At 39.2% G+C, this 16,205-nt stretch overlaps 2 protein-coding genes across 5 annotated transcripts; one reads left to right on the forward strand and one right to left on the reverse strand.

The window, feature by feature from the left end:
* Positions 1–2,956: 2,956 nt before the first annotated feature.
* On the reverse strand, positions 2,957–6,980 carry DNAJC28 (DnaJ heat shock protein family (Hsp40) member C28). Of its 2 annotated transcripts, none has more exons than XM_039857572.1 (2): positions 6,836–6,980; positions 2,957–5,783 (listed from the first exon to the last, which is right to left on the reverse strand). In XM_039857572.1, exon 2 carries the CDS (start codon positions 5,750–5,752, stop codon positions 4,598–4,600), a length of 1,155 nt encoding a protein of 384 aa, XP_039713506.1. In that variant the 5' UTR covers positions 5,753–5,783; positions 6,836–6,980; the 3' UTR covers positions 2,957–4,597. The 2 variants fall into 2 exon arrangements, with proteins under 2 accessions (XP_039713506.1, XP_039713507.1); XM_039857573.1 differs by lacking the exon at positions 6,836–6,980 and adding an exon at positions 6,630–6,772.
* Positions 6,789–14,876, forward strand: LOC120598635 (uncharacterized). Of its 3 annotated transcripts, none has more exons than XM_039857582.1 (3): positions 6,789–7,132; positions 10,058–10,216; positions 14,437–14,876. In XM_039857582.1, exons 1-3 carry the CDS (start codon positions 6,855–6,857, stop codon positions 14,471–14,473), a joined length of 474 nt encoding a protein of 157 aa, XP_039713516.1. In that variant the 5' UTR covers positions 6,789–6,854; the 3' UTR covers positions 14,474–14,876. The 3 variants fall into 3 exon arrangements, 2 of the variants coding, with proteins under 2 accessions (XP_039713516.1, XP_039713515.1); XM_039857581.1 differs by lacking the exon at positions 14,437–14,876 and adding an exon at positions 12,531–14,067; XR_005651673.1 differs by lacking the exon at positions 14,437–14,876 and adding an exon at positions 12,531–14,067 and having other exon boundaries at positions 6,964–7,467.
* Positions 14,877–16,205: the final 1,329 nt, after the last annotated feature.

Below are 16,205 nucleotides of genomic sequence, written 5' to 3' on the forward strand. Positions count from 1 at the left end.
TCTTTACATATAATATCTCATTAAATCCTGGCAATCACTGACCATTATTCCTATTTACACCTGAGAAGTCTTGTAGGTCAGTGGGGTTTTGTAATTTGCCCAGAATCACACACCTACGAAGTGGCAGAGCTGAGAGTTGAACCAGTCTTTGTGGCCCATGCACTATAATCCAGTTCATAGTTCCTATTTATCCCAAAGCCATGAGATTCCCATGAACTCAACTGTATCAGTCACAGTTCTTCGTTATAAACAGCAGCCCCCACTCTAGCAGTGTTAAGCAGAAAAGGAGTTTATTAAAGGACACCGAAACTTTGGGGAGGGCTGGAGAAAGTGGCCCAAGGTTGTTCCCAGGGACAATGCCTAAAACCACACTGAAGAACTGGCCTGGTGAGAAAAACACCAAAGCTACTGTGGACACGACCATGCAGTACAAGCCAGGACCCTCGCTGTCACTGCTACCGACACTGACACCACTTCTGTGCCAGGGGCTCCCCCGGGCAGCCACTGCCTTCCTGCACCAGCTAAGTGACATAGAGCCAATGCATTTCCTCCCATGCCTCATTCTGAACCCACATCTCCCAAGGACAGGTCTTGTTGGCAGAGCCTAGGCCACATGTGCATTTCTTAACATATTTTAGAAAATTAGGGGTTTTCTCTCCTGCCAAGGCCAACTTTAAAAGTCTGATTTCTTGTGCTGGGAACATCATCCTCAGACGAATGACACATGCCACCATCAATATGGACTGTTTGGAGGATGACAGGCAGCAAAAGTACAACAGCCATCCAATACATCATTTAAGCAAAGCTCACTGAGAGTCTTAGGGCTCAACTGGGCAAATTATGGTATAAAGTGTGGCTAAATGGAAAAGCTGAGAGGACGAAGCCACAGAACCAGGATCACCCACAGAGATAAAACCAGAAAGAGCAAGAAGCCCAGCTATAAATGCCCAAACCAAATCACCACTGAACCACATGCTCCTTGCTAGAACGTTCTCAAGATGCACCAAGAAGGACCCTGCCCCGCCACTGAGTAGGTCTCTCTTGTAATAATGTTAAGTTTACTGGCATGTATTCGGATGTATCTGCCCTGTTGAGACCTTTAAGTAGGATCTTTCATTTAGTAGGGCTGGGGGACAATGGCATACATCAGTTATCTAGAGAAAATAGGGGTCCTTGAAGAGGAAGCCAGATCTTTGAAACTGGTCTTGGCAGGAAAGAAAATCCCATAGACCTTACCTTCCTAGGTCTAGATTTGGAGGAGTGGGGGTATGCTTAGGGCACTTTAGGGCTGTCCCAGAGGCAAGAGAATGAGAGGCCAAAGGAGGCTTGGGACTGGGCTCAGAGGCAAACTGGAGAGGGCCACGGGCCAGAGTGGAGTCTTCCCTTCCCTTCTGTCATCCTCGAATCGTGAGGAAAGTTGTAATTTGATGTTCTAGTCTTGTCTCAGTTGGGCAAGAAGTGTCGTGACCACATTTGTGGGTCTGCCCTTAGGCTGGAGAAGGAGCCAGGTGTCCCCCACCTGGAGCCGAGGTGGTGACAACAGCAGTAATACCAAGAAAAGTGAGTACCTGAGGATAATTTTGGGGGCTGAGGGTTCCACTTGTCTCAGTTACTGATTTCTGAGAATCCAGGTGGTGGAATGGTGGGTTCCCTTTCAGGACTTCAGAAAATGTGTGTTGATGAACAGAACGTTGTGGAAAAGGAAAGGCACTAATTCTAGGAACAGGCGAATCACCATCGGCCGTGTCTGAGAGGTATTGGGAGTGTCCCAAAAGGTGGCTGAGGCCCCGTGACGGGGACCCAGGCAGTTGGCAGCAGGAAAGTATGTTAGGAAGTAATAAGCCCCAGCCATAGAGACAGGTTAGAGGGGACTTTCATCTTTGGGAGGGGTACCCCCAAAAGTAAGGCTATGTCCTGGCTGCAGATAAAGAAAATGAATAGTAATGTAGTCATTGTATCAAAGAACTGAAAACTATCGTCTTGAGATACCAAACTACTGAGGCCAAGCCTGGGGCACACAGAAAACGGCAAAACCATTTCACAGAGCTGTCAAAAGCCACCGCAGCTCTACGATTTGAAGAAAGGAGCTGTGGAAAGGCTGGGAACAAGGCAGAGTCTGATACGGCCTTTACTGTGTTCAGAAATCTTGATAAATTACTACTACACCTGAAAAGCTGACCAAATTAGAAGGTGAAAAACTAACAGGAAAAAGTCAATGCTGCCTCATAAGAGAGATTAGTGTCAGATTCCAATAAACTGGCCAAAATCTTTTCTTATCTGGAGTTTTGTTACTTAAATAAGTGAATCTTATTTACATAAGATTTTTACATAAGTGAATTTGCCTCCTTAACAAGAATAATCTATGTCATAGTCAGTTTTGATATCGTTAGTCAAAAAAGGTAGAAAGCACTTGGAATATTACTCAGCCATAAAAATAAAAATGATATATTACCATTTGTAACAACTTGGATGGATTTAGTGGGTATTATGCTAAGTGAAATAAGTCAGACATAGAAAGACAAATGCCATATGATTTCACATATATGTGGAATGTGAGGAACAAAATAAGTGAACAAAATGAAAACAGATTGGGGGGTTTTGGGGGCTGCGTAAAAATGGTGAGGGGATTAAGAAGTACAAATTGGCAGTTACGAAATAGTCACAAGGATAGAGAATATCATCAATAATATTGTAATAATTATGTATAGTGCCACATGGGTACTAGACTTATCAGGGGGATCACTTTGTAAATTATATAAATGTCTGACCACGATGCTATACACCTGAAACTAATATAATATTGAATGTCAACTCTAATTGAAAAATAAAAATTTAAAAGATACTTATTTAGGTGGTCAGCCAAAAATATGGTTATTATTATTTGTTTATACAATGGGCCATTGAATAATCATAAAAATTAACTTTATTAATACAGTCAACATTTACAAACATAAACTGTCCTGTACTGAAATTAAGGATTTATTAAAGTTTTCTGGTAACTTAACCTTCCCATCCATTATCCAGTATTGAAAATAGTTTCCTTTATATATGTTGCTGCAATGCATTAGGTACCATACATCTAATTCCCATTTTTAATAAGATTCATTTAGAATCATTGCCTTCTAAAATATTTTAGAACTCAGCTCTTACTATAAAGCTATATTCATACCGTTCACAATTTTGTTTAGAGTAATACTATCATTATAGAGACCAAATGATAACTCATTCAACAAAATACTCATATATTATACCAATTAATGCCCAATCATCTAAGCAAAAAGCCCTGAATTTTCCTTTTGAATATGTAGTTTGTTTTAATTATCGCATACTTTACAAAATAACTGTTTCTCCAAAACCAGAGTGGCAAGTGCCATGCTTCTGAACTGCATCCATAATATGGTACCCTGAATTAAATAAGGAAACGCACCTGCTCCTTTTGACCACTCTCCATATCCTTCTAGTTGTCCAATTCTCTGTCTAAAGCAATTACATGAACTAAAAAATGTCAGATTTTCTGAAAGTGGATGGGACACAACAATCTCATAATTGTCAATCTTGTCATTTGCCAAAGCTGCAAAATGACATCTTGTCTTTATTAAAGGATTCCTAAGACAGTAAAGTGAGATTTCACATGGCTGAAAAAACCTCTGGGAGTCCCACATGAGACAAAGAGACTGAACATTTCAATCGCTGATTAGAGATGAAGCCAGAAGTGAAATCTTAAGTTTCCATTGAGCCCAAGGAATTTTTTTTCCACCTCTGAAAGGTCAGAAAATTCAGTCACAACTCTTTAAAAGTGGAAATTAGAGTCTATTTCTATAATAGCTAAAATCAACTAGTTTGGCTGATTGATTTCTGCAGCCAATGCATCATGAAGTTAGGCAGGAAAAGGTACAATCCAGATATTTGGCATTTTTTTCTTTTTTAATTCAGTACCCACAGAGAAGGCCGAGAGAGAGAAAGAGAGAGAGAGTATGTGTGTTCAGTAACTCTATTAGGCTAATTTCCTGATCCTAACATTTCCACCCATATAGAGTGTCCCAAAGTCTTAGAACAGTTTTGAGCTTTAATAAAATCTAAGGTTTACAGATGAAGCAAACTTGCAGAAAACATACATCATTTGGAGGTTCACTTGCCTACCTTCTGTAATTTTGTGACTTTTGAGAATACGTTTTTAATTTTTGTTGTTGTTGCTAAGTACCTGTGTTTAAAGATGGCAAAAAGCGACTTTTTAAATTAGAGCTTAAAACTGCACTTTTGGAATATTCTTTTATGATCCCCAGTCTGAGTCCCTGTCCTAACTCATTTTACCTGCTGACTGAGTTAAACTCTGAAATAGATTAAATTGTTTTCTTACAAGTAAGTTCTCTTCTTTTCTTGCTATATTCCCAGAGCAAAGCTGGCTGAACACATCCCTGATGTAGTTTCTTACAGCTTTCTCACTTACACATCACTGGAGATGTGGTTAGTTTTGTGAAAAGTACCCAGCTGTGAAGAGGTTCTCAAACTCCTGTGTTATACCCATAAATCTCAGCCTCTATGTGTGATGTCAAGACAACTGAAAATGATTTGGGGCAGTACCGTGAACATGAAATGGTTATATTTTAATAAATTTCCATGTATTCATCCAGTTGAAAAAACTTCTCTTGACTCCAGGTGTTTTCTTCCCTTCTCCCTGATCAATGTTACTTGGATTTTGATCTGTGACTTCTTTTGTTTTTATAAGGGTCTCATATATTTCCTGGGCTTTGGCAATTTCCTTCTGTGCATCAAAATGGACTTTTTGCCTGGTTAGGAGGGGAACAATTAAATTAAAATCATTAATTCGCTTGTTTAGTTTTCTGATGTTTTCTTGAAACTGCTCACAAACTTGGTTCCACTGTTTCTGTTCAGTTGGTGTCATTGGATTCCCAAGTTTTTTCCTTGACACTAAAATTGCCTCTCTGAGTTGATCAATAGTATCCTTTATTTCCTTTTGCATTAGGATCCACTCTGGTTGGTATCCATTATCTATCAATATTCTGTTCAGGTTGTGGGTCATGGGATCAATATATGAACAGCCAGAAAATTTTTTTAGAGGTTTTCCTTTCCCACTGAGATTGTCAAAATCTCCTTTTGCCATTGATTCCTGAATGAGATCCTCCACTAAACGCTCTATTGCTTGAGTTATCTTTTGTTCTTTACTATGTCTTACATCTTTAACAGCTAAACTATCAATGAAATACTGGCTTTGTAGTTTCTGCTTTTGATATTCCATCACTTGCTCAGTTGCACGGTCCGCTCTAAATTGCCTGTATTGCTTCTCTCGTTGACTTGGAGTTCCAAAACCAATACCTTCAAAACTTAAATAATGCCGATGTTGGGGTGTTTTATATTTGAATTTTTCTTCTTCTTCTTCTTCAACTTTATTCTGCCTGGCATTTGTTTGTTCTATCACATGGGAAAGCACCTTCCTATAAGCTTCTTCGATCTTTATAAATGTTGCAGAATCAGCTGTAGTAGAGCCAGTGTCTGGATGGTATTGCTTGGCAAGCTTACGAAAAGATTCCCTGACATCATCTGCAGAGCATCCTTCATCTAGATTCAGCAGTCTATAATATTCTCTCATCTCCTTTTTGGATTTATGAGTTGACATCATCCTATGTCTAATTACACCAAGATAAGGAAGCATTTTCATTCGATTAGGAATCACTGCAGCATTTATCAGATGAGATCTTAAGATCTGAGCCATCATCACATACATTGCGTTCATTATTGTATCCAGAGTTCTTCCTAGCAATGATCTATAAAACGACAACAAATATAAGGTGAAGAAAGTTGTATTATCTGCTAATTTCATACTTTCAGCAATAAGGAATTATAAATACAGTATGGGGCAGTACTTTCTAAGGCTGCTGCCAAATTTCATAAAGCTATATTTCACTTATGTGGGCAGAGAAATGGAAGTTGATGATATTAGCATTAACATAGTGTGATATAATTTGGATTCTAATCACTAACCACAGAATTTTAGAGCAGGCAAGTTCTTAGTGACCATCTAATCCAATCTTCTCATTTTATGAGAAAATGTAGGCCTAGACTGTTAAGCAAAGTAACCAAGTCACGTAGCGAGTTGTAAGCAAAATGGTCAGAGCACAAGAAGTTTAATTGTCTGTATCCACAGCAGATTGTCAATTTCATCAGCACCACTATTTCTTAGTGTTATTACTGTCTTTATTGTCTCAAGGAGTCTTCTCATGAGATTTGCACACGTGAAACAGGACACGACAAAGTGTGTACCTAGTCTGACACTAAATTGAATAAAATCAAGCATCCGAAAGACTTGTTAGAAAGGAGCTATTCATGATACGCCAGAAAACCAAGGTGGTCCCAACATGTTAGCTGTAATTTTGAAAATGCATGGTATAATACAGAAGAAAGACTTGTACGTAGATAATGGCAATGAAATGATGCAAGTGGTTTAACTGTGATTTTGATGTATAAACCCTAAAACTGAGGACCCCAATTTTCTGGACAATTAAGGTAAATGGCTTTTGGAGTCGCTTGGGATGGTGGTGGTTGCGCTGTGGTCGTTGTCGGGGAGCGGTCAGTCCCGATAAGGGACACGCCCCACCCCGCCCCCTACTCACCACAGACGTGGGTAAGGGGCCCGCCGGCTTCCGCCCCCATGCTGCGCCTCTGCGCATGCGTGCGCGGTCTGTCCTTCACTCGCCCGGCGACTCTGGGCGGCAGGGGGCGAGTGTCCTCACTGGACTAGACCATCTGTCGTTTTATCCTGAGGGGACTTGAGGAAGCGGCGGAGGGCAGAATCATACCTACTTGGGACATATCCTACCTTACTATTGGATCCAAGAATGTCTCTTAAAACGAACTCAACCCAAGAGGACACAGGCAGCATATTCTGGGAGGATCCGTTTTGCCCAGGGCGATCCGCTCCGTCTCCGTCCCCACCTCTAGCGGGAGGTGGTCCGGTCGATTGGGATTGTGGGAAATGTAGTTCACACTCCCGGAAGTGCGGCGCGCTTTGGGCTCCGCCGCGCTCATGCGCGGGCGCCTCCCGCGAAGGAGGCGGGGTGCGAGCAGCACCGGAACAGAGGCGTGTCGGTGCTGTTGCGGAGTGCTGTCAGTGGAGGTTGGGGCCTTTGAAGTCTTAGGGGTTTGGAAAGTGATGGCCCTCAGTAACTAATTCTTGGGAGGGGCAGAGAGTACGTTTCCCAGAACAGGACCTGAACGGCCTTTTCCGGGTCTGCAGACCGGGACACCAGCGCAGAGACGTGAAAGGTCGACCTAACCCAGGATGGCCTAACCCAGACTAGAAAACTAGCCTTTCATGAATTTAGCAAGCACTTAGTGAGAGGCTCGCTTAGCCAGGCGTTGGTAGAGGGCGAGGACAGTCGAGGACAAAATCAAAATAGGCGTCTGCTGGCTTTAAGTTCAGTCACCGTAATGGGAATATACGACGGGGAGGTAATTAAAAATACGAAAGAGAAACTTGGGGCATCATACCTGGGTTTAAAATCTTATTTCTTCCATGTGCTTTTTCCCTGTGTCTGTTTATGAGAGTACTAATAAATGGTAAACGTGTATTTAGCACTTCTGCCAGGCACTGTACTAAGTGCTTTATGTATAGTCTCTTAATCATTACAACAGCCCTTTAAGGTCAATGCTGTTGTTTTTCCTATTTTACATATGATGAAATAATTGCATCATATTTACCGAGTTTTTGTGAGAATTGCACAATGTATGTAAAACCATTGGCACAGTGCCTGGCACTCTGAGTAAAATTTTTATTATGACTAGATCTAAAGAGAGCCAGAAATAGGAACTAGCTGTTCTAAGCTTCCGAGATATAGACAGTGTAAAAATTTATTACCTTCTCTGTTGGTGCACAGAGGTTTAAATTCTAATGCAGAGGGATTTCCTTATAAGCAAACAATGAACATAAAAGAACTGTGTGAAAGAAAATAGTGTTTCTACAAGTGTTAAACACAGCATAAAAGCATCAATACAGTTTTAAAACCACTCATAGTTGTATAGCACTTTTCATTTTACAAAGGTTTCATCACATCAAAATTTTAACGTGATGTTTATATCTTATTAATAATTATACTTCAGTTCCAAGTAGTTAAATGACTTGGTTAAGTTGGTAAATGGCAAATCTAGGACTAGAACTGTAAGTCTGTTTCTCTTTTTAGAGGACCTGTTTTATAGTATGATTCTGTATGTGTAGAAGGTAAATTGGAGTCAGCCAAGGTATCCATAAAAAACACTTTCAGCTGCAAAGCGTACACTAGCTACCTGATTGGATTATGTTTCTAATGTATAAGAAATGTAGAGATGGGCCATTCCTGCTATTGATCTAGCTATCAGAGTTGCCACATTGCTTTACCATTCTCTCTCTGTATAGGTACTTTTTTTTTTCGGAATCATTTAAAAGTAATTGCATGTATCACATCTCTTTACCCCAAAGTACTTCAGTATTTCATCAGAACAAGGACATTCTCTTCTGTCGCCATAGCAGTTACCAAAATCAGCAGATTTAACATCGATACAATATTATTTAATGTTACAGTTTTGTGTTCCAGTTTCACCAATTGTGCTAATGATGTCCTTCAGAGCAATACATAGACTTTTAAGTCAGCAGGTCGAATGATAAACCAAAGCATTCTTGTTCAGTGTAGTTATAGGCAGAAAGAGTCTACCATGTTGTAATAATAGTTCTTTTCTTTTTAAAAAAGGTGGCTACATATTCTTCAGTCAGCAGTCCTAGTGATTGTAATAAGATGTTAAAATATCAGATTTAGAGTCAGAATAAACACAGGTTGACTAGCATTTTTAATATGGTTGTATTACCTTGCTTAATTAAACTCGACTCAAAAATGTGGTTTTAAGGCAAAAATGTGTTCTGTTTTTAGTATAACATTCTTAACCATATTTAGGTTATGTCATTATTAAAATCACATGTGAACCTCGGTCCGTTGTTTTCCACAAAGTCTAATTATTACCTCAAGTTTATCAGCTGAGATGTAGTATAATCTTACACATAAGGACTGGTTTTAAGTGAAAGTACGTTGAATTGGATATATGTGGTATTTCCTAGTTTAGAGCATCTTTTTCATGAGTCTCTCACAATATAGTTGAGCATTTGAAACAAATTTTCCCATAAACAGGAGGAAAGTAGACAGTTGGTAAGAATTTAGTCAGGGCACCAAAACCTTTACTAATTATGTTACTGAGTGGGTGGAAAATAGATGATATTTTTAAAAGTTACGAAAACGCAAACTTCTCGACTTTATAATTATATCAAATATTTACTGACTACCACAAGGAGTGTGTTACTGCAAAAGCAACCTCTTTTTTCTTTGTACTCTCAGATGTAATTTCACACTTTGACTAAAGCAAGTGAGGGTTTTTTTTTCCTTTTTGTTTGCCGGTTCTGTGATGACTGCAAAGAAGTTCATTTTTTTCCCCAATAAGTTGCCATAGTAACCAAAAATCACACTTCCTTGAAGATTGATTTATGATTCAGTCTGGATCCTAAAACTGAATATTGTCCAATGACATTTGCAAATGGTATCTTCTGGATCCACAATTTTTAGAACAACCATGAAAATGCTTTCCTCTCTGAGTGACATCTGAATCAATATTTTACTCCATTTGATCAAGGAAGAGTTTGATGCAGAGAGCGTCAGCTTTAAAATAAAGAAGTGGGTAGGTTTACAGAGTACAGCACTAAATGCTAAGGGAAAGGTTTCATAGAAAAGAGAAGATTCACATTCATTTGGGTATTTTTTCCTTTTCCCTCTTCCCAGGCAGATTACCCAGTTATTGAATTATTCTAAGACGGTCAGTAAGGGCCACATACAGAATTTGTGGATCTTTGCTAATGGTAAACTGCCTTCCCTTACCCAGGATATCTAATTTTCATTTTTGGCATTGAATTAATTGATGGTTTATTGTCACGAGCCTGAATTATCTGCATTTGACTGGTGCTAATGTACAGCACTTTCTGTTCCTTGAAATTATGAATAATGTATATACCTCCCTCTAATTGCAGGCCACTAGTCGAGAAAACAAATGTGTATCAGCTGCCTGGGAGTCAAGATTTGAATTGTTTCCAGCCCATATTACATTTACTCAGCATGTTTATTGAAATCACTGCACAACCGCACTATGCTTTTCTCATGCTTCAAAATTTGTTTCCAGCTTTATTGAGGTATAATTGACAAATAAGAATTGTATATATTTAAGGTGTACAACTTGATAGTTTGATATACGTATACATTGTGAAGTAATCACCACAAACTAATTGACATATCCTGCACCTCATGTAGTTACTGTTTATCTTTTTTCTTTTTTTTCTTTCTTTTTTTGGGGGAGGAGGGTGAAGATGCAATCTACTCTCTTAGCAAATTTCAAGGACACAATACAGTATCATTAATTATAGTCAATCAAAATGTTTTGATACGTTAAAAAGGCCAGAACAAGGAGAGTTTGCCTCCTTCCTGTCACTGCTCTTTAATTGTCAAAAAATTCAGCAACAAAACTCAAAATACATTAAAACTGTCACTTACCACTATTTGGTAGAGAACCATCTAAAATGCTTTACAGAGAGAATTGATTTTAAGGCAAATCCAACTCCAAAGGCAGCTTTGTAATGAGATGTTAGGGTGCTTCTGTTTAAAATGCCCACCACCTAGGGATATCCCTTGATGACCTTTTGACCTTAGGGTTTGTCCAGAGACAACTCAAGCTTTGGGCGAGGTTGATACTGGATCATTTGGCCCATGCCATTCTCAAAAGGAGAACACAGTAAATGAGTACATACATCCAGTTTGTTACCTAAGCTCCTTTTTGAAGGGGCTCTTCTCGATTAAGCAAATAACATTTCTTGTATTAAATGAAATTAAAGAACCACGTTATTTCTTTCCTTGACAGCTGAGGCTTAATTATCTACTCTGGGCAATATCCACAGTGGGCATTTGGTTCTGTCTTAGTTCTTAAGGAAATACACACTGAAATATTTATGGATAAAAATGATATGATGTCTGGATATTACTCTCTTATGATTTAGAAATGAGTGCATGTACAGAGCAAGGGAGCAAGAGAGAGTAAACAGCAAACTGGAGGGAGATGTTAATTAGGAAATCTAGATGAAGGTTATTTGGAAGGTTTTTGTATTCTTGCAATTTTTCTGTAAGCCATTTTTAATTTCTTAAATTTATAATTGCCAAAAATTGGGAGCAATCAAGATGTCTTTCAATAGGTGAATAGATAAACTGTGGTACATCATACGATGGAATATTATTCAGTGATAAAAAGTAATCGAGTTAACAAGCTATGAAAAGAATGGAGAAAACTTAAGTGCATATTGCAGAGTGAAAGAAGCCAATTTAAAAAAGCTACATGTTGTATAATTCCAACTTTACGACGTTCTGGAAAAGAAAAAACTATAGAGACAGTAAAAAGATCAGTGGATTAAAAATGGGCAAAGGAATTTAATAGACATTTCTCCAAGGAAGATATATAAAAGGCCAACAAGCATAAGAAAAGATGTTCAACATCATTAAATCATTAGGAAAATGCACATCAAAACTGCAATAAGATATCACATCACATCCATTAGGATGGTTACTATTTAAAAAACAACCACAACAGAAAATAACAAGTGGTGGCTAAGTCGTAGAGAAATGGGAACTTTTGTGCATTGTTGTGAGGATGTAAAATGGTGGAGACATTTTTGATTGTTAGAATTGAGAATGGTTACTGGCATCGAGTGAGTAGAGAACAGGAATGCTGCTCAACATCCTACAATGCACTGGCACAGGACAGCCCCCACGACAGAATCATCTGGCCCAGAGTGTCAGTAATGCTGAGGTTCAGGGCCCCTGCTGTGGACTATGTTGTTTAAGCCATCTGGTCTGTTACAATAGCCCTAGCAAACTAATACAGCAGGTCTCTGAGCCTCACCGGTTCCTCAGTGGACTCCAGGAATTTTTATTATCCAAACTGTTTCTTCCCAGGTGGAAAACTCTGAAAGCAAGTAGAAGCATTAGCCTCTTCAGTTCCCTCTTGCTGGACATGCTGTTTGTAATGTAAAAATAAAAGATCTTTCAAAGTGAGAAGCAACAGCATTTATTTGAAATAAAAAATAATAGCTATTTGGGAAGTGCTGATTGAAGTAAAACCCAAATAGTGTTCTGATAAGTAGACAAAGGCAAGGGGTATTTATGAGAAAGTGAAGGGGAGCAGTTACATCCACAGATATTGGTGCAGATAAGCTAACATAGTGACACTAATTCTTAACAATGTTTTTAATTTTCAGTCCAGCTAGTCAGAATATCTGCTTTCTTGTCCTTGCAAACAGTTTGAGACACAATGTTGCTTTAAGCCCAGTCCAAAGTTTACTTTGCCCTGTTCTAACATTCCAAAGGTTTGAGACATAAGATGTGCAAGGTGGTTTTTCTGGGATGGCAGCTCTGATTCCATTTTAAAGTGGTTCCATTTATTTTTTACATCTTGTCTTGCAGATCCAGCTTTGGGGCTGCTGCCTCCTCATTCTCCTGCAGGGCCATCACACCATCTTGGATGTTTGCATTTTGGTGGGGCATGCTTGGGGTCCCAGAGCCTCCACATGCAAAGATTAAGACTTATCTCTCCTTGCTCTACTTGGTTTCTAAGAGAAAAGAATGGGAAGCTCACTCCTTGCTCCTTGAAACACCTTTCTCCCAGCTTCAGCGGCATATCTTTCTCCTGCTCCCCACCCTGCCCGCCCCATACTCACTGCCCCTTCTTTCTAAGGCTGCTTCTTCACTGGCTCCTTCTCTCTCACTTGGTGACTAAGTCGTCCAGTGGTGCAGTGCTCTGAGTCTGTTCACTCTAATTGCTTTCGTCTATATTCGGCAACCCGTTCAGTTCCAGTGTCTAAGCTACTGACTGCCAGGAGTAATATCAAGGTCTTCAGTACACGAATCCCTAAGTGTGTTCCCACCTCCCCTCTGAACACCAGCCTTCCCTCGTTTGCAAAAGAAAGGCATACCTTTCACTTATCCAGTAGCATACTAGGGTTCTTTAAACATCCTCAATTGCACCAAAGGCACAACTGAGAAGGTTGATTTGTTGTGGATGCTGAGAAAGAGAAATCCTTTCCAAAATTGGAGGGTTTCCGATACTTGGCTTTAAACAAAAGTGGAGGACCTAATAGATTTGTCAGCTGAATATTTAAAGTCATTTTTTTATGATAGATCTTTTGTTTTGTTTTGTTTTCATATAATTAAAGCAGCAAGTATCGAATGACAGTGCTATAACAAAACTTTTCATGTAAATTTCTGGAGTTAAGTGGTACAGAAAAATTTTAAATGCAGTTTGACTTTCCATGTTCACAAATATTTCAGTTCTCGAACCTTTTCTTTTTTTTGTAAAACGAAATAAATTCAGAATATTAAAGTCTCTATGCCTTTATTGCAATGCTCAGAGTGCAGGTTGTGCTCAGGAGTTAGCATTTTTAATAAGCTTACCCAGGAGAATTACCAGGTTAGCAGATGGAGGATTTGAGGATTAGGATTGCTATTCAGCTAGACAGCCTTTAATATAATTTCTGTCACAAAGCATGGAAGTCCTATCTGTATTTATTTAAGTGACTTCATATTCTGAATATGCAGTATAAGTTTACTGTATTTTATGAGAAGTTAGAAAATGTAATTTTGATGCAGTTCAAAAACTGAAATTTTTAGTGACAGAGGAGTTGTGTATCTCTTTGGGGGAACAGTTTTACTGAGATATAATTCACATGCCACATAAGTCACCCGTTTAAAGTATACAATTCAATTCGATGGCTTTAGATATGTTCATGGGTGATGCAACTATCACTGCAATCAATTTTAGAACATTCTCATTACCCCAAAAGAAACTCTGCACCCTTTAGTCATCACTCCCACACACATTTATCCCCACAGCTCGAGGCGACTACTAATCTCTCTGTTGGTACGGATATGCCTATTCTGGACATTCCATATAAATGGAATCATAACTATGTGGTCATATGAAACTGCATTCTTTCACTTAGCATAACGTTGTAGCGTGTCAGAACTTCACTCCTTTTTGTGACTAGACCATATTTCATCAATTCATTACTGATGGACATTTGGATTATTTCTACTTATGAATTTTTAAATATTTGCAATTGGCTCCAGGTAAAGGAAGATGGCCTTTGGTTGTGGTAAATACAAGGTTTACGTGGTTTGAGAAAGAATGACTATCAGAGATTGTCTTTTAAAAAGATGGTAGTAGAGTGGCAAAATTTATGTATTGGATAATTGGTAAAAAGCTCAGGGAGATAAGCCAAGAGGAACTGTCAGCATAACATGAACTTAAAAAAAAAACACTGGGATTTTATTAATCTTCCTGAACTGCTTGCAGTTGCATTTGTCATTTCAGCTATGGAGTTGGACCTTTGTGCTCTGGGGGCTGCTAAGTGTGGGAATCCTCTTGCTGTTTGGGGCGTCCACCACTGTTGAAGGGGTCACTCTGACAGCCCAAAGGATTCTCCTTGACCGCTGGCTGTGAGAGAATGGTGGGTGACTTAAACTTGGCCAATCAAATAATCTTGCCTGAGATTTGAAGCCTAGATGAGTGACCTAGAGTCACAGACAGTGAGAGTGAACTTTGGTTCACTCTGGAGCAGAGTGCTCATTGGAAGCGGGGCCAGTGGAGCCTGACTTGGCCAAGGCAGCTGTGTCCTTGCCAGTCTCACCCTGGGGCACAATTCTGGTTGTTTCTGGCAGATTAGCACAGGGGAGAATAACCAAGAAAATTCTGGTGAAAAAAAGTAATGAGGGGCTATCTATACCAGTTATTAAACTTTATTAAATACTACATTTACTTGAGTTATTTACGTTTATACAGCAGTTAAAAATAGTAAAAAAATTGAGAAGGAACGCTTAAGACTAAAATCTCAGAAATTTTAACACTCCTCTAGAACATCTGGCTTATCATTTTGGAACTCACTCTTGAATCCTTTGTGTGTAACCAACAGGGCTAAGTTAGACCTCCACCTCCAAATCTTTCTCTCTGAACATGTGTGATCAAGGGGGTAATGTTTTTTTCCTGCTCATACAAATAGACAGGTATAATAAAAACGTCCACATTTATTACATTAATAAAATATTAACATCTTGTTTTAATTTTTTTTATAACTTAAATGACCTTTTCTCTTTGAGTATCATCATAAACTAATGGTTGCCCACCCTCAACATGTCCAAATAATATTCAACTATTCACAAACTAGTAGCACACCCTTTAAGCTGACTCTTGTTCTTTCAACATCATCCCTATTTTCATTTTTTTTGGTTTCTGGCAACCACATATTTCAGACATTTTCATTCTTCCTATCCCAAGATATGGAATCAGCTGTTTTACATAGAGTCCAAGTTCCTTTTAGTGGAGATTCGTATCAAAGGGCTGGAAAGTTTTATTTCTAAAGTTATAAGCTTACATTAGTTTTTCTGATTTACATCTTGGTAGAAGCCTCTACTTTTATAGGATATGATTTTTATCAGCTAATAACATTTTCCTTTATGTCTTCAAACTTTCTATAAACCTCATAGGACAAATATAATAGGTGCTTAACAACACTGAGTGAACTTTCCAGAACCAGAGTCAATTGTTTTTATAGCAAAACCTATGTGAAATGATGCACCTGAATTTCTCATTTACTTGATGGCAGTTGCTGACTACAGACAATGTGAGGAAAAATAATGTCATGAGCCAGCTGCCCAGGCTTAGGAAACCTACCAGTACCAGAGGCAGTGATTAGGGTCTGTTGGCAAAGGATGCCTCTCTTGATCCTCTACTCCTGTCTTATGGCTAGCGTTTACTACCTTCCATATATGACTGCTGTAAGAGTCCTTTGTTGCTGAGTTTAAACTCCAGTGGATGATCTGAACAGGGCCTCCAGGTACCCTTCTCATAAGGCATCACCCTGCAGGCCAGGCAGAGCTCTTAGGCCACACCACCTGGAAGGCTGCTTGGCAGTCTAAGGATGGCTGGCTGCTTCTGGCTGAGTAGCTACTCTAGTAGAAATGTGATACTCCAGGTGTCCAAGGTTGGAGCTATGCACATGTGCTGTCAACCTGGACCTCCTAGTTCCAGAATTGCACATCCAGATTGGAAAAGATTGGCTAGAATGGGAAATACATGCAATGCCA

The sequence above is a fragment of the Pteropus medius genome, unplaced genomic scaffold (genome assembly GCF_902729225.1).
Source record: "Pteropus medius unplaced genomic scaffold, Ma_sr-lr_union100, whole genome shotgun sequence".
Taxonomy (NCBI): Eukaryota; Metazoa; Chordata; class Mammalia; order Chiroptera; family Pteropodidae; genus Pteropus; species Pteropus medius.